Source organism: Bos grunniens, chromosome 11 (assembly GCF_055505025.1).
Source record: "Bos grunniens cultivar Pamir isolate PY7600 chromosome 11, Bosgru_T2T1.0, whole genome shotgun sequence".
Lineage (NCBI taxonomy): Eukaryota > Metazoa > Chordata > Mammalia > Artiodactyla > Bovidae > Bos > Bos grunniens.
The window spans coordinates 9,823,212-9,838,724 of record NC_141175.1 but is presented as its reverse complement, the minus strand read 5'-3'; the positions used below and the strand labels follow the sequence as shown (position 1 = coordinate 9,838,724).

General features: G+C 51.2%; 2 protein-coding genes across 30 annotated transcripts in view; both read left to right on the top strand.

The window, feature by feature from the left end:
* Positions 1-5,493, top strand: part of RALGPS1 (Ral GEF with PH domain and SH3 binding motif 1) — a 299,000-nt gene extending 293,507 nt beyond the window's left edge. For all 17 annotated transcript variants that reach the window (XM_086325117.1, XM_086325109.1, XM_086325108.1 and 14 more), the window contains 2 exons: positions 180-271; positions 4,746-5,493. In XM_086325117.1, coding sequence (XP_086181243.1) covers positions 180-271; positions 4,746-4,775 — 122 coding nt within the window. In that variant the 3' untranslated portion in view covers positions 4,776-5,493. The remainder of the gene's footprint in view (positions 1-179; positions 272-4,745) is intronic.
* A 5,782-nt stretch (positions 5,494-11,275) lies between these two features.
* The window catches only part of GARNL3 (GTPase activating Rap/RanGAP domain like 3), a 164,738-nt gene continuing 160,500 nt past the window's right edge, over positions 11,276-15,513 (top strand). For all 13 annotated transcript variants that reach the window (XR_015136315.1, XR_015136314.1, XR_015136313.1 and 10 more), the window contains exon 1: positions 11,276-11,455. Coding sequence is in view for 2 of the 13 variants with exons in the window: in XM_086325055.1 (XP_086181181.1) it covers positions 11,364-11,455 (92 nt within the window). In the remaining 11 variants the exon portion in view is untranslated. The remainder of the gene's footprint in view (positions 11,456-15,513) is intronic.

Here is a 15,513-nt window from a genome sequence, read left to right as displayed (position 1 = left end):
GAAAATGGTTGAGAGAGATGGGGGCGGGAGGGGCACAGAAGCCTCCTGATCCACGCACCCCGACCTTGGCTGCTCCTGACCTTCCCCAAGGCAGTCACCCAGGTTCCCGCTTATCTTCACACCATGGGCAGACCCTCCCATGTGACCTTCCTCTCAACCAGTGGCCTTTCCACCACCAGGCAATGTTTACAAGTTCCAGACTGGCTCCCGGTTCCATGCAATCCTGTGGCACAAGCATTTGGATGATGCATGTAAAAGCAACAGGCCTCAGGTAAAGTCACCAAACTCCTGCTTGTCACCTGAAATACCCTCTGCCACCCTCGGGCAAGGGTCCACAGAAAACACACCTTCCTCCTTCCCCCAGAGACTATCAGCGAGGCTCCCAGGGACTCTCTTTTGATCAGCTTTTCCCCATGAGACAGGGCACCCCCCATCTGGCTTACAACTAAGCCCAGCTTCAGACTAGAACTTTGAACCTGTCTCCCGTGTCTTTGCTACTAAAGGAAACACCACAGAAACATCCCATCAGAGACAGGTGACAGGTGGGGTACTGCCCCATGGCTCAGGCTACAGCATCTATTGAGGTCATCCCCCTGAAAGTTGATTTTTGGGCATCCTCCAACCTGACCAAAGGGTCTCCCTGCCCCCCACAGCCTTTAGGAATAAGGATAATAGCTAACTTGTTGAGAGCCAACCATGGCTGTTGGTGAGTGGGGCTCCCCACTCCTTGGCATATTTGAACCAATGGGACTGCTGGTTTGCCAGGCCCTGGCTTGAGGCTCGCTCCCACCCCGATGCCACTGCTCCCAGGACCAGGCTTGAGGCGAGATGCTTTACGTGTAGGAATTGGCCGAATCCTCCCAGCATCCCTGTGGGGTAGGTTCCCGAATTGTCCCCATTTTATGCTGAGGTCACTGAGGCTCACAAAGTGGTAGACCCTGGTTTAGGGCCCCCTGGTGAGTGAGGTCTCACCCCCTCCTGCCTGACAGCAGAGTCTAGACCTGCCACCCCTGAGCTCTTCCACCACAGGCATCCCCAGGGCCCCTGACTTGCTCAGCCTCCTGCCATCGAGCTAGAGGCCTGGAAGCAGAGACTCCGCTGTCCAGGCTTGTGAGAGAGGTGGCCGCCCAACCCTCACACCAGCCCAGGCAGCGTGTGGGCCTCTGGGACCAGAACCAATGCTCCCGGCCCTGAACTTCCCTGACCTATTCCCCAGGATGAGCTGGAAGAGGGTGGGGGTGGAGGAGCTTGGTCCCTCTCCTCTGTCTAGAGAGCCAGCATCGGAGCTGGACTAGAGGGAGGCAGCTTTGAGGAGGAGGATGGTGGTGCGGAGGCCACACCAGACGTGTGGGGCCAGGAGGGCCAGGGCTTCCGTGGTGCTGGTCGCAGCTCAGTCACAGACTTCTCAGCCCCCAGGGTGGTTCTCACGAAGCAGAGGGAGGTCTCTAGTGGCATGTCCCGTGATTCTGTGTTCAGTGTGGGCTCATTCAGGATTTTCATCTGTAACATAGATGTGGACATGTATGACAAGCTGATCAAATTAGACATGATAAGAAGCTCGATGGCAGAATTAGCAGAAAGTCCTCGACAAACTAAAACAGGAGGGCAAGACTGACACAGGGATAAACTTGAGGCCCCACAGGGAAACTCAAGATAAATTGCATTTGACACGACTGAGCGACTTCACTTTCACTTTTCACTTTCATGCATTGGAGAAGGAAATGGCAACCCACTCCAGTGTTCTTGCCTGGAGATTCCCAGGGACGGGGGAGCCTGGTGGGCTGCTGTCTATGGGGTCGCTCGGAGTCGGACACGACTAAAGCGCCGTAGCAGCAGCAGCACTCACTTGCTAGGAATTTGTCCCTGGGCACATGCTCACACATACACACACAGGCTTGTGGTCAGAGTGTTCACTGCAGCATTGTCCTTAATAGAAAGAGAGAAAGAAAAGCCACTGGAAACCTTGCTGACCCTCAGTATGTCCCTACTGTGCAGCCCCTGATGTGTGTGTGATTACCTAAAAGCTGCTGCAAGTCACAAGTGAGAAAGCTTAAGTGTAAAAATGCATGTCAGGATGATCTCATTTGTATTAAAACACACATGCATATTTATCCTATGCATGGTGGTGCACGTAACGTTAGTGAAAGAGCATACCGGAGACTACACTTTTGAGGTTTCTAGAGCATGTTTCTCACATTAAGCAAATGTAACTGCCCGTCCCCGTGATGAGGAGACCAGGGTCCTGGGTTGACAGTCACCTCAAGGTGATAAACAAAGTGCCACCTCAGATCCCCTTAGGAGAGGAAGAGCCTCCTGCCCCCTTCTGCTCTGGTCACACAGTGCCTGCAGGGCCCCTCCTTGGCTCTGAGGGCATGGCGCCTGGAGCTCACCTGTACCCAGGTGGCCCCAAGGAGTGACAAGAACTGAAGCCCTGAAGTGGGCCCCACAGTCGGTGGGGCGGAGAGAGAGGCAGGCCCTTCCTCGGTGTCTGCCCCACGAAGACAGTCGTGCCTCTGAGGAGATGGGCAGTCAGGAGCGGGATGGTTGCCCTGAACAAGAGCCTGTGTCCTGATCTGGGGGCTGGGGGGCAGCCTGAGGGAGGCAGCAGCCCCGCAGCGGGTAGCTGGGACCTGGGTCAAACCCACTTAGCAGGGGAAGTGTTTTGTGTGAAGGACAAATGGATTGCATACCATGTCTGGCAAGTGCTGTCTTCCCGCAGCAAGGTTTTGCAACATTGAAGTATTTTTGTCCAGTTTTTAGACCTAAGGGAGAAGGTCTTCTATTTTTTAATACTTTTTATCTCTAATTTACTTTCAATGAAATATTCCTGCTGTCTGCTGTATGTAATAAAAATGGCAACATCTAAATATTCCACAGCAGGGGATTACTGAAACAAGCTACAATACCTGCCTGCGATGGCATGTGAAGGGGCTGCAGAGAAGGGTGATACAGAAATGTATCTTCTCCCGTTGAAACTCTCAGTGCCTGAATGACTTTTTTGTGGAATTGCATTTCTTAAAATCGTCTGTGGTAATAGGGAATATGTGCGTTCGTGCGTGTGTGTGCTAAGTCCCTTCAGTCGTGTCCAACTCTTTGTAACCCTATGGACTGTAGCCGGCCAGGCTCCTCTGTCCACGGGATTCTCCAGGCAAGAATACTGGATTGGGTTACCATGCCCTCCTCCAGGCGATCTTCCTGACCCAGGGATCAAACCCTCATCCACGTCTCCTGCATTGCAGGTGGATTCTTTATCGCTGAGCCACTGGGGAAGCCCAATAGCGAGTACGCTTAAACTTACTGATGGCATGTATATAAGGTGTAAACCACAGCAATAAAGCAAATAACCATGTGCCCCCGACCCAGCCTAATGGCAAGACTTTCCAGGCCTCAGAACACCTCCCTCCCAGGGGGGTCTTCCAAGTTCTCTCTCTCCCACCCACTTGCACCCCATAACCGCATTCCTGATTTGTTTGTTTACTGTTGCTGTAAAGCATTAGCACTTATATTTGATTGCTTTATGTGTTATCTGGGGCGCACTTTTAATTTTTTTTAATGTTCACTATTCATTCATTGATTCATGTGTTTATTTGGCTGTGTCAGGTCTTAGTTGCAGCACGCAGGATCTTTCGTTGCCGCGCACAGACTCTAGTTGTGTTGTGTGGCTCAGTAGTTGCAGCACACAGGCTTAGCTGCCCCAAAGCCTGTGAGATCTTAGTTCCCCGGCCAGGGATTGAACCCATGTCCCCTGCATTGCAAGCCGGATTCTTCACAGAGCTATTACTGCATAGCTTCTTCTGTGACCTGCTTTTCTCCTACAGTATGATCCTAGGATTCCTCTGTGTCAGTGTGTAGCTGTGATTCGTTTGTTTGTAATTTCTTATCACTTCTCCTGTCCGTGATCCCAAGAAGGATTTCCTGCTTCTTGCTATTTTGAACAGTGCTGCCACGACCATTCTTTTAACTGTCTCCTGGTGCAAGGAGATGCATTTTTTCCAATTCATCATTTTGACCAAATTGACACCAAGATGGATTTGTTTCTGATGAAATTGCCTCTCATCAAATTTCCTGGAACCCCACGGCCATGCTGGGGAGGAGGCCTGGGGCTGGGGGCATGTCAGCAGCTTTGAAGGGAAGGAGAAGCACCGTGATCTTGGGGCTGAGGGTCCCCCAGTAAAGGGAGCTGGGATCTGGTCCTGGGGACACAGCATGGGAAGGTCTTGGGGTTCCTGACATCCCCAAACTTCCTCCTTCTGCTTGTGCTTCTACTTGCCAACTCCTACCATCCGCTAACCACCCCTCTTCTCTCCAGAGGCATGGGCTTACCGTACAGGCTCAGTCACCTCCTCCTGCAAATGCACTTGTGCTTTGACCCAAGGATAGTGGTTGAGAGCGTGGGTGGTGATGTCACAGCCCTGTCACTCACCCTCTGTGTCCTTCACCTCCTTAAGCCTCAGTTTCCTCATCTTTATAATGGGAATAATTCCAGTACTTGCCTCCTGGGGTTGTTGTGAGGACACAGGACACAATACTGATGGGGTTCTCAGAGCCCTTCCTGGCACATGGTGGCTCCTTAACATATGGCAGCTGTTACTATTGCTGTGTCCTCTCCCCATCCCCACCCACTCATTCACAGACTGACTGGGAGAGGCCTGAACCCTTCCCTTAGGGACCCCTCCACCACCCCCCAGCCCCAGCCCCTTCCAAAAGGTCGGAACTTTGACAAGAGACTGAGCTTTCTCTTCTAGGTACCTGCAAACCTTATGTCATTTGAATAAGTCTCTGCAGGACTTGGCGTGACTTCGGAGGCCTCTGGGAGCCCAGCCTGGGACTGGTGGCCAAGCGCACATCGGGGCACAGGCCGCTGGCAGGGTGCTGGGAGAGTCAGACCTGGACTTGAGGGGACACGGCCTCACAGTCCGGAGGGCTCTGCCGGTGTGGGGTCCACCTGCCGATCCCCAGCCATCCTCATGCCCCTCATTCTGCAGCACCACCTCGCAGGGCCTTGATCGGTCCGCAGACTGTACACCCTGCCTGCCCGCCTGCCCAGCCTGGGCCCGTGTCTGTCCACCAGCTGCTGCTGCGACCAGAGAGCACCCGGCCCACGTTGGGTCCCCAGGGCTTTCTCCTGCACAAAGAGTGGACGGCGACCCCCGTGTGAGGGCCAGAGGGACAAGACAGGCTGGGGACTGGCTCTTTTCACCCCAGCGCGTGGGGTCGCTCGCCCACAGGGCTGCCTCAGATTTTGTATACCCGAAGCGTCCTCTGCGTGTGCGTGCCGTGTCTGTGTGCGTGCAAGCGAGCGAGCGTGGACTATCCGAGAAACATGCATTTTGGCACAAGACTCGTGACATCACACACTTCATTCTCTCTGAGGCCCTGCTTTCACCTTAAGCGATAGACTCATCCACCGAGGAAGGTCAGAGTGAGAGCCCAGTTTCCTCCTGTGTTAAGGGTCCCTCGCATTCTTTTACTGTAAACAAACAATGCCTTAAATTGTGTCTTGTTTTCTGTTCCTATGGGTGCTATTCATCCGGAAGGCCTGCTCCCTGGGCCCGCAGGCCCTCCCAGGCCTTGTTGCGGTCGGCTCTTCTGAGATAGGACCCGGCTTCGGAACCATGGACTGGGCCAGCCGCTGGCCTGCTTGCTTCCTCCCAGCCCCCTCCCGCAGGGTCTGAAGGCGCCCCCCAACCCCCACTTGCTCCTCCCCCCTCCCCCCACCCTGCCCTGTGCCAGCATGGGAGCCGCTTTCTGCCAGCTTCTCGAAGCCAGCTGTGCACGGTGACCTGACCCGCTGCACGGAAGCTACTCTGCACCAACCTCTCCCCACAGGGCCAGGCTTTCGCTCCCCCCCTCCTCATCTCTCTGCCTCCACTGCCAGGGCGGGGCCTCTGGGATTCCTGATTACACTGGGGAGCCTGAGTGACACTGAGGCCTTAAGCTCCCCGATTCTTGCCCCCAGACACAGTCACCAGCAAATTCTCCATCATCCAAGTCCAAGGGCACAACAGTTGATGACCATGGTGACGAGAGAACAAAGCCCCGGGGAGCAGACAGTCAGAGCTCTGGTTTTGGCTGAGAGCTCTTCAGGTGAACAACATCCTTCACCTATCACTCCTTGTCATGTTTTTAAGTGACTTACTTTGCACAAATACATTTTTATTTAAAGTCATGAACAAAGATTAGCTTTATTTATGGTAGCTTTATCACTGTAGCTTCTCCCCTCAGCCCTTTTCTGCCCTCTCCCCTCCCCTCTTCCTCCTCCTCTTTCCCTCTCTCTTTTTTCTAATCTGGGTGTCCTGATTCTGAGAAGGAAACCTGAATGATTTTTTGAAAGAGACTGGATTTTTGGGTCCTTGTCACTCTCGTGGTTTCAGAGCTCACACTGATCAGACAGCAAACTACTCTTAAAAGAGTTTCTGGGCAAGATGCTTCAAAACAACACCTTAACCACTAAATGTAATAGGTTGATTTAAAAACTGCCAAAGAACCCACCCCTGTATTTTGATCAAAAGGTGACCACTTTACCGAAAATTCAGATGAATTAGTGAGGAAAGTGATTGTCATCGGGGTCTTATTTTGTGATGGCACCTTACTGTGCTCAGTAACTAACTTCCTTTGGAACAAGGTCTAGAATACTTTGGTGGTGGGAGAAACACCCAATGGGGAAGTTGAGGCCATCAAACCTTGTCCATCAGTGTTTCGCACACCCTCCCACAGCTGGGGTCAGATGCATGCACCTAATTCATACCAACAACTACTCAAACTAGCATCTGGAGTCTGAATGAACACACCAGACACCCCAACACCTCTCACCAGAACCATGCAGTGTTAATGCTTTAACCGATTGTCTCTGATTCTACCTGCTAATTTTTTTTTAAAGTCTAAAGTTTGAACTACTTTCCTTGAGTTTCTGTACTCCTCAAACTGTCCTGGTTTTTCCATCATGAGATATCATAGAAGCCAATCCAAAAACCTTTAAATTTCAGGCTCCACTAAATCAGATCATTCCCTGCCCTTTCCAGATTTTCTTTATCTTTCACAAATGTTTTCTTCTGAGCTCAATTTTGAAATAGCACAATTGCAGTTCTTATCAAAGTGTTTAGTCTTCTCACTAGTTGAAATTGATCCCATGTCCCCTCCTGGAAACATTCTTGGCTTGGACTCTCCATAGAACTGGTAAGAACCTTGAACTTACCAGAAGAGTCCTGCGGATGAAGCTATAAGGCTCCTGGCTCTCCCAGCAGGGGCTCAGGGCCACGCTTGCTGTCTTCCTAACATTGGTTTGTCCTTCACGCCACCAGTCTTAGCAAGCCAGGCCAGAGGGAGGGCTAGGCACAAACCCCAAAGGGGAAAGTCCCCAGGTGGGTTCTCACCCTGGAAGGAAGCATTCCTGGGTCTTGCTCTCTGACTCACCATTGTGCACAAGTGTCTGTGAAAACACTGAAGGTGGTGTCTCTTGCATGCGTATGTTGCATCTTTTTTTTTTTAAGCAAAGAAATCATGGCACCCCTGAATGAAAGTTCTAGAGTGCTGTCTACGAACCATGGAGTAGATGGCTAGTATCATCATGTTGCCATGCAAACGGCTCACTCACCTCTCCCCAGGAGTAATTTTTACTCCTCTCCGTCAAACGCATTCTGTAACTCAAGGTCAACCAAGTGCATTCTGACAACTGAAAGTTTGTGGAGGACAGATTTGGTGGAAAGCTGTAGAAATTTTGATCTGAGTGTGCCCAGTGGGACAGTGCGGCCTGCCTCCCTTCCCTGGAGAAGCCAGTTCGTCACCCAGTCCCCTGTGGACCCTGAACAGAAGGCATTGAAGGGGTTCTGCTTATGAAAGAGCCCACTCTCTCTTGCCAACTGAATTTATAAAGTTTTTTTTTTTCCTTACTAGTGTGGCCAGTATTTCTTTCATTGTCTTCCTCCCACCTTCCAAGCCCAAGAAGTGCGTCTTTTAGGATGCCATTTGACAGGTGGAAGATGGTTCACGAAGCAGGAAGCCCTTACAAGCAAGCTCTGCTTTCATTCCACAGGTGGAGAGTCTAGAGTTCTGGACCCACATTACTGATGCTGAGAATCAGGTGAACAGTGCTGAAAACACAGCCTGACTTACCTATTGTGACTTGGTAAATCACTTTAATCAGTCCCACATCATTCTGACATGTTGGGTAATTTCACGTTTTAAAGAGAAAAAAAAAAAAAAACTACAAGAGTCCTTTTGAAATAACAGACCCTCTGTGTAAAGCCACCCATTTGTCCATCAATTATCATCTCTAGTGAGTGCTTCCTGTGTGCCAGACTCTTCCCTAGGATCGAAGTGCCCGAGAACAAGATAAACCTAAGCCCTGCCCTCATGGAGCTGACCTCTCAACGAACAAATAGTCCTCACCACTCCATTTCCTCTCTCCCAGTAAGATCCTGGCTCCCCACCCCCCACAACCCCCACCCAGCACTGGGTAGAAACCCTGTGTGGATTCCTCCAGAAAGGCTTCGAAAGGCTCAACAGATTGAATAGTCTTCAATTTGCGAGTCCAGTTACTGTCCGAGTGGCCGGTTGGCACAGGACAGCCAGGCACAGAGCTATGGCTGGACACAGTGAGGATTCCGAGGTGGAACGAGAGAGTCACATCAGAACGCTTACAGTATTTACTTCAGAAGTTCTTTGGTTTTAATTTCAATGTTAAATACAAGTACAGCTTGAGCGAGAGCTGCTTTCCCTTGGGTGTCGAGAACTTGTCCCACGGACCACCTCACCACTGGTGCTGCACAAATGTGTGTGCGCCACGGGCAGCCCCCAACCCCCTGCTCGCAGCAGCAACGATGGAGCATCTGTGAGTTCTGTAATCACTCATCTCTTTATCCGTTTCTGAATGACTGTGACCATTCAGTAACAATAGTGATTAATTTAGTGTGGTAAAATCTTCAATAAATTTTGTGCCAAAATGCATGGTTTTTCACTTAGCATTCAAAATGTTGCATAGAGAGTAGTTTTCAATTTCTTACATATTCCTCCAAGTAAGTTGAAAATCAATTTTTACATTTCAATTCATTTCTTGTTCAATCTGTTGCACTCTCCCGAGCTGTCTTTTTTTTTCCAGCAGACCCCCCTTGCATGCAGTTGTGTAAGGACTTTCCCTAATTCTTGTGAATTGTCTCACCCGCAGTAACCACTGAACATCAGCCCTCTGTGGGATTCTTTAGATTTTTGGTGAAGTATTTTGTTACCTCAGTCTTGTATCAAGTCGCTGTATTTTTCAGCTTGTTACGCGGATAATAATTGTTTCACTAATTAAGTACTTCAGTGTATAAACATTTTTGTTTACTTTGAAATTAAATGTGTTTTCCAATGAATATTGCTCAGTTTTTTAAAGTCATGTGCATTCCTTTAGCCAACAGTTGCTGTGCCAGACAGACGTGAAGAAGGTATGGGCACTCAGATAAGAGATTACTAGAACATGAATGACATACAGGAGCAGTGCCCTCAGGGAGGAGCAGAGTTAGTGCTGTTGCCACTCGGGGGCAGGACACACAGAATTGCGGCAAGCCTTAGAGAGAGGGCAGTGCCATTTGCAGATTCATTTCAGAGATAGCTGAACACGTGGTGGGCAGGAAAGGTGGGAAGATGCAAGAGGAGAAGGAAAAGGACAAGGTTGGGGAGGCAGGCAACCCAGTATCGCTGAGTCAAGGATTTGGGGGTGTTATGGGCTCCAAGACTGAAAAAGTATGTTGGAGGAAGTTCATGATGCTGCACGAAACCCAGAAACCCACTCTCACTTTGCTTAAAAGGAAAGTGGGGTAGGGGAGACTGTCTTACAAGGATTGTCTCATAGGAAACCTGAGGGGAGGACCAAGTTGGAGTCTCAAGGGGCAGGAAAGAGAAATGCGAAGTCCCTACATTTTGTCCTCTCCCCTGCATTCTCCAGACTGACTTCTCTGCTGGAATATGCGGCAGTGAAGGAGTCCAGACCTGGGAAAGCACCATGAAGTTGTTGAGGGAGTGTGCACCAGGGGGTAACGTGATCCAAGCTGATTGTGGGGACCCCTGGCCCCACCTGCCACAGTTTCCCAGCTAGCGTCTTCCAAGTTCACGCTTCCCACACACACACTCCTCAGCGTCTGCTCCACCAGTTCTTGGCCAGCATGACCACACCTTCCTCACTATGACATGCCCCCCTGACTGAGGGTCCCTAGCTCACCTCCTCCTCACTACTTATGTGGTACGATGACCGCCAGCTTTACCCGGATAGGGTCGCTGCCCTCAGATGAAGGACATTGTTCGAGGGCTCTGAGATGGATGCATCTGACAGTGCAGGAAACTAAGTCAAGACTTGAGCCCACAACTGGTAGCCTGCAAAACTCCAGCCCCTCGGCCTCACTGCGACAGGCAGGCAGGCAGGCGTCACAAATGCCACCTGCAGACAAGCAGTACTCTTTTTTTGATGGATGGCGAGATCCGCGAGCTAACGCAGACGGTAAAGTAGAATCCCTATTGAGCTTCGATTTGGTACCCAGAAATGTAACCAGCCAGCCAGGACCTGGGTACCCGCGGAGGTGAGGGGGAGTAGGCAGGGGTGTGGGCGGGGCCTTAGGGCTGGGTTGAGGCGGGCCCAGAGCTTGATTTGGGAGACCTCAGTCCCGGGCTGGGGAGGTGGGGTTGGAGGTGGAGGGTGCTGGAAGAGAAAAGGCAAGGCCTTGCCTATGGGTGGGACACGGGGAAAGGCGGCCCTCGGGGGGACGGCGCTATATTAGAAAGAGCTGAGAGGTTCTTGGACGTGGAGGGAAGACTCTAAGGAGCAGATTCTTGGGGGTGAGGGCAGAGGCCTCGACCAAGAGCTCAGTAGTGGGAAGGTAGGTGTGTGGGGCCTGGGTCTGTGCTGAGGGCCACCGAGCGGGAGCAGCGAGGCCACGGACCGTACGGAGTTGGGGACGGCATGGCAATGTTGGGCTCGTGGGCCTAGACGAGGTGCTGACAGCCTGCCTCGCGAACCCCGCGGGATTCTGTGCGGGAGGGGCGTGACTGGAGCGCGGGGCGGAGCTGGGGTGGGCCTGGACCCTGCAGACAGTCGCTGAGTGGGCGGGGGCTGCAGCTCGGGGCGGGGTTGGGCGGGGTCTGAAGCGGCTGAGGGGCAGAGAATGGGTGGGACTCAGTCTCGGGGCGGGGCAGGGGCGGGGCCTAGACCCACCCCCACCCCCACCCCAATCGAGGGGCGCGGACTGGACTGAAGTTTGGGGCGGGGCCTAGGCCGGGCTGAGGCGCGCGGGGCGGGGCGTGGGCTGCGGCGCGGTAGCCGAGCGGCCCGCCGAGCCCCGCCGAGGCCCGAGCCCACCCGAGTGCGCCCGAGCCCGCGGCCCCCGCCCGGGGCGATGGAGCCGGAGCCCGGCGGGGCGGCCGCTGCGCTCCTGCGGCAGAAGAGGGCGGCGCTGCGGCGCAGGGGGTGCAGCTTCGAGAGCCCCAGGTACAGCGGTCCGGGAGGGGTGAGGCCGGGAGGGGCGGAAGTGGGGAGCCAGCCACGTGGGGGGTGGCGGTCTGAGGGGACCGAGGGCCGCGAAGCCGCGGCTCGAGGAGGGGTCTCGGCGGGGGCTGGGTGAGTCTGAGGGGAATCCGGCAAGGAGCCTGAGCCCAGCGGCCGGGAATCGAGGGGGGCTGGGCCTCCCGAGCGGCAGGTGCGGGAGAGAGTCGCCTCAGAGAAGCGCCTGACGAGAATCCCATCCCGACGAGACGCCCCCAAAAGCGTCGGTCCCTTGGCAGGCCCCGAGCAAAGCCGTTGGCTGTATGCAGATTTCGGGCTGTCCGCCTCTTGTAAATGCTCAAGGACAAGGTCGGGAAATAGCCCCCCTAACGTCTAAGGGAGGAAGGTCTCCCTCCACCGGGGGAGTTCCTCTGCGCCGCCCCAGGACCCGGGCCAGCTCCAGCCTCCCCGCCTGGCCCCTCAGGTAAGCACACCTGCTGCCTCTGGGCCCCGCCCATCCTGGCCGTTGGCCCCGAAGTGCCCGACCCCTCTGACCCGCCGACGCCTTTCCTCTGCCAGGGCTGCCTTGCCCCTCTCGCCCGCGCCCCTGGGGGACTCGCCTGAGGTGTTCGGGTCCTTCTCCCTGGAACCTTGCCCCGCTGACACGCGCTCCCCCGCCGGCCTCGGTGGCGCTCCGTCTGCCCGGCTAGATTCCTTCCCTCGGAGGGCATCTTCTTAACTTAGAGTGCCTTCTCTCCCGCTCTGACGTCGCTGAAGTGGGCCCTCCCGTTTTTTCAGTTTCTGGCCTCTTCTGGAATACTCTAGCAGCCCCCCAACTACACTTTTCTGTCTTTATTCTTCCACCTCTCTTTATTTTAAACAAAAAAAATTTCCCCCGTGGCTGCACCTGGCATTAGTTGCGACAAGCAGAATCTTCTATCTTTAGTTGTAGCATGTTGGAATCTAGTCCCCGGACCAGGGATCGAACCCCCAGCGCTCTTGGATTGGCACCACCAGCGAAGTCCCTCTTCCACCTCTTAAATCCACATCCTCGCTGTCCGCTGGAAGAGCCTTACCACACTGTCCACTGCCCTTCCCATGCCTTACCCCTGCTCCCCACTCCTGAGAGTTCTCCATCCCCCAGGGCCTCCATCTGGGCTGGGGCAGAGAAAAGGGAGAAAGAAAGGAAGTGGGACTCTGGCCCTCCTGTAGAAGAAAAGCTAGGATAAAGAAACCAACAGGACCCTGAATATGAGATGCCAGGCTCTTGGGCACCTCACCTCACCCTTGGTGCTCCCACAATACTGGATAAGAGTGTCAATCTCCTGAGAACAGGGACTGTAGCTATTCACTGCTCTGTCATCAGAGCCTGGCTCAAACCTAGCCCATCACAGACGTTTACTATCTGTTGAGTAAATAAATGCCTGACCAGCTGGTGATTCTTCCCCTATGCTGTGCTGTCTCTCATCTGTGCCTTGACTCATACCATGCTCTTAGAATAAATAGTCTTTTCTTTAGTCTTTGGGTAATGCCTTTCCCTCCTCCTCTGGGAAGTCTTCCCTGAACCCCAGGCTGAGCTCTGTGCTGTCTCAGCAGTCTACACATTGATCTACTATTCCACACATCACTGAGGATAATTACTGGGATATTACCTTTCCCTGAGCACGAGGCAGGTATGGTTTTTGCCCTTCTGATGCTTACACGCTTGCTGGAGCACGAAGGATGGGAAGTGTACCAAGAAATGAGGCTGAAGAGATGTCAAAAGCTGGATCCAGGCCTGCGGTAGAATGTTTAGAGCAGCTCTGTCCAATAGAACTTTCTGTGATGATGGAGGCATTCTATAATCTGTGCTGATTCTGTGGCCACTGGCCACCTGTGGCTATTGAGCACTTGAAATATGGCTAATCCAACTAAGGAAATGAATTTGAAATTTTATTTCACTTTAAATCTCCTTTGCCCATGGGATATCCCAGGCAAGAATACTGGAGTGGGTTGCCATTTCCTTCTCCAGGGGATCTTCCCGACCCAGGGATTGAACCTGGGTCTCCCGCATTGCAGGCAGATTCTTTACCATCTGAACCACCAGGGAGTCCATTTAAATAGCCACCTATGACTAATGTTTCCAATATTGGACCACACTGGTTTAGAAAGTTTCTCTCTTCCTTTGGAATCTCACTTTTACTCCTCCTTTGTCTTCATGACCTTATACCTGAAATGACTTCACAGCCTCCAGAGGTTTTTCCCTTTATTTAACACTCCATGATATTATCATATAAACCTTAGAAATAACAATTACCATTTTTCTGATTATAAAAATAATTTATTGGAGGACAATGTATTTAAGCCACGCTTTATTATTGTACATGCAGTTTATTATCAGTTTTTCACTTGTACTAAAGACGCATGGAATGCACATGCATTTGTCTGTATGTGAGTCTGTAAGAGGTTATCATCTTCAGAGAAATTCATAGCAGTGATGGAGATTATTGGACCCAAGAAAATGAACATTTTAAAGGCTTTGAAGCATAAGGCCAAAATGCTGGAAAGTTGTGGCAGTTTACAGTTCTCCCAAGAGCATATAAACATTCCTGTTTTTTTTATCTTCAAATGCTAGGCATTATTTATAAGGCATTACTATTTATAAATATTTGCCAAAGTGGTACCTTATTTTAACTTGAATTCCCACATTTAGTAGTGAGATGAAACTTTTTTCTCACATTAACTCATAATCTGTATTTCTTTTTCAAATGAAATACATATCATGCACATTGTCCATTTTTCCTTGGGAATATTTATCCTTTCCTTATTGAAATACTTTATATTTATTAAGGGAATTAATTTTTTGGTCACATATGTAGCAAGTATTTTTATAGTTCATTATTTGCCTTCTAACTTTCTTTACAATGCTTTTAGACAATTATTTTTTTAAGTTTAGTCAAATCTATTAATTTATTCATCTTGTTTATTCTTAGTTACCAAAGGCTTCCCTGCCTTAAAACAGTTAAAGGTTTATCTACAATTTCTCCAGTTGTTTTTGTTCCTTTAAGAAAAAATTACCTCTTTAACGAGAAAAACAAATATACTATATTAACACATATATATGGAATCTAGAAAAATGGTATTGATAAAACCTATTTGCAGGGAAGGAATGGGGAAATGGCAACCCACTCCAGTATTCTTGCCTGGAGATTCCCCATGGACAGAGGAGCCTGGCAGGCGACAGTCCACGGGGTCGCAAGAGTTGGACACGACTTAGTGATTAAACCACCACCAATGGGGATGCAGGTGTAGAGAATGGACTTTTGAACACAGTGGGGGAGGGTGAGAGGAGGACAAGTGGAGAAAGTAGCATCAACATAAACACACTCTCAGGTGTAAGATGGCTAGCTGGTGAGAGGCTGCTGTGTAGCACAGGGAGCCCAGCCCGGTGCTCTGCAATGACCTGGAGGCATGGGATGGGGCAGGGAGGCTGGGGAGGAAGGGGTATGCTGTATAATTATGGCTGATTGGCGTGGTTGTACGGCAGAAACCAACACAACACTAAAAATTTTAAAAACAAACAAAAAATTACCTCTTTCATGCAGTAATCCAAATCATCTCACTTTTAAGTGAGACTATGAAGAGCAGTCTTGTACTGGACTGACATCATGGACTTTTAGGGCCAACAGAAGAATCACCTGTGAAACATCTTAACCAAACAGGTGTGTGGGTCCCTCCCCCCGGCCTGTTGTTCCCAAAAGTCCAGGATGGTGATGGGGTGTGGGATGCAGATGACTGTGATGGAAAGCCAGGGGAGAGAGCCTCCGTCTCACTTCTGGGTGTGTTGCAGGTTTAGCCTTCCCTACTCCAAAGTCCTCTACTGCTTCTCATTTCCTGTTGTGTCAAGTTTAAATGATGGTGCCTCGTGTTTAGGGCCTTTCAGAATCTGGTTTGACCGTATTTATTCATTCATCTTGGTGATATCATGGCAAAGAAGGCATTACTTTCAAGATGTCAGCTATCTTTGCTGACTCTGCCATATCAGCGCCAATAACTACGGGCAGACACAGCTCATAATGGATTTA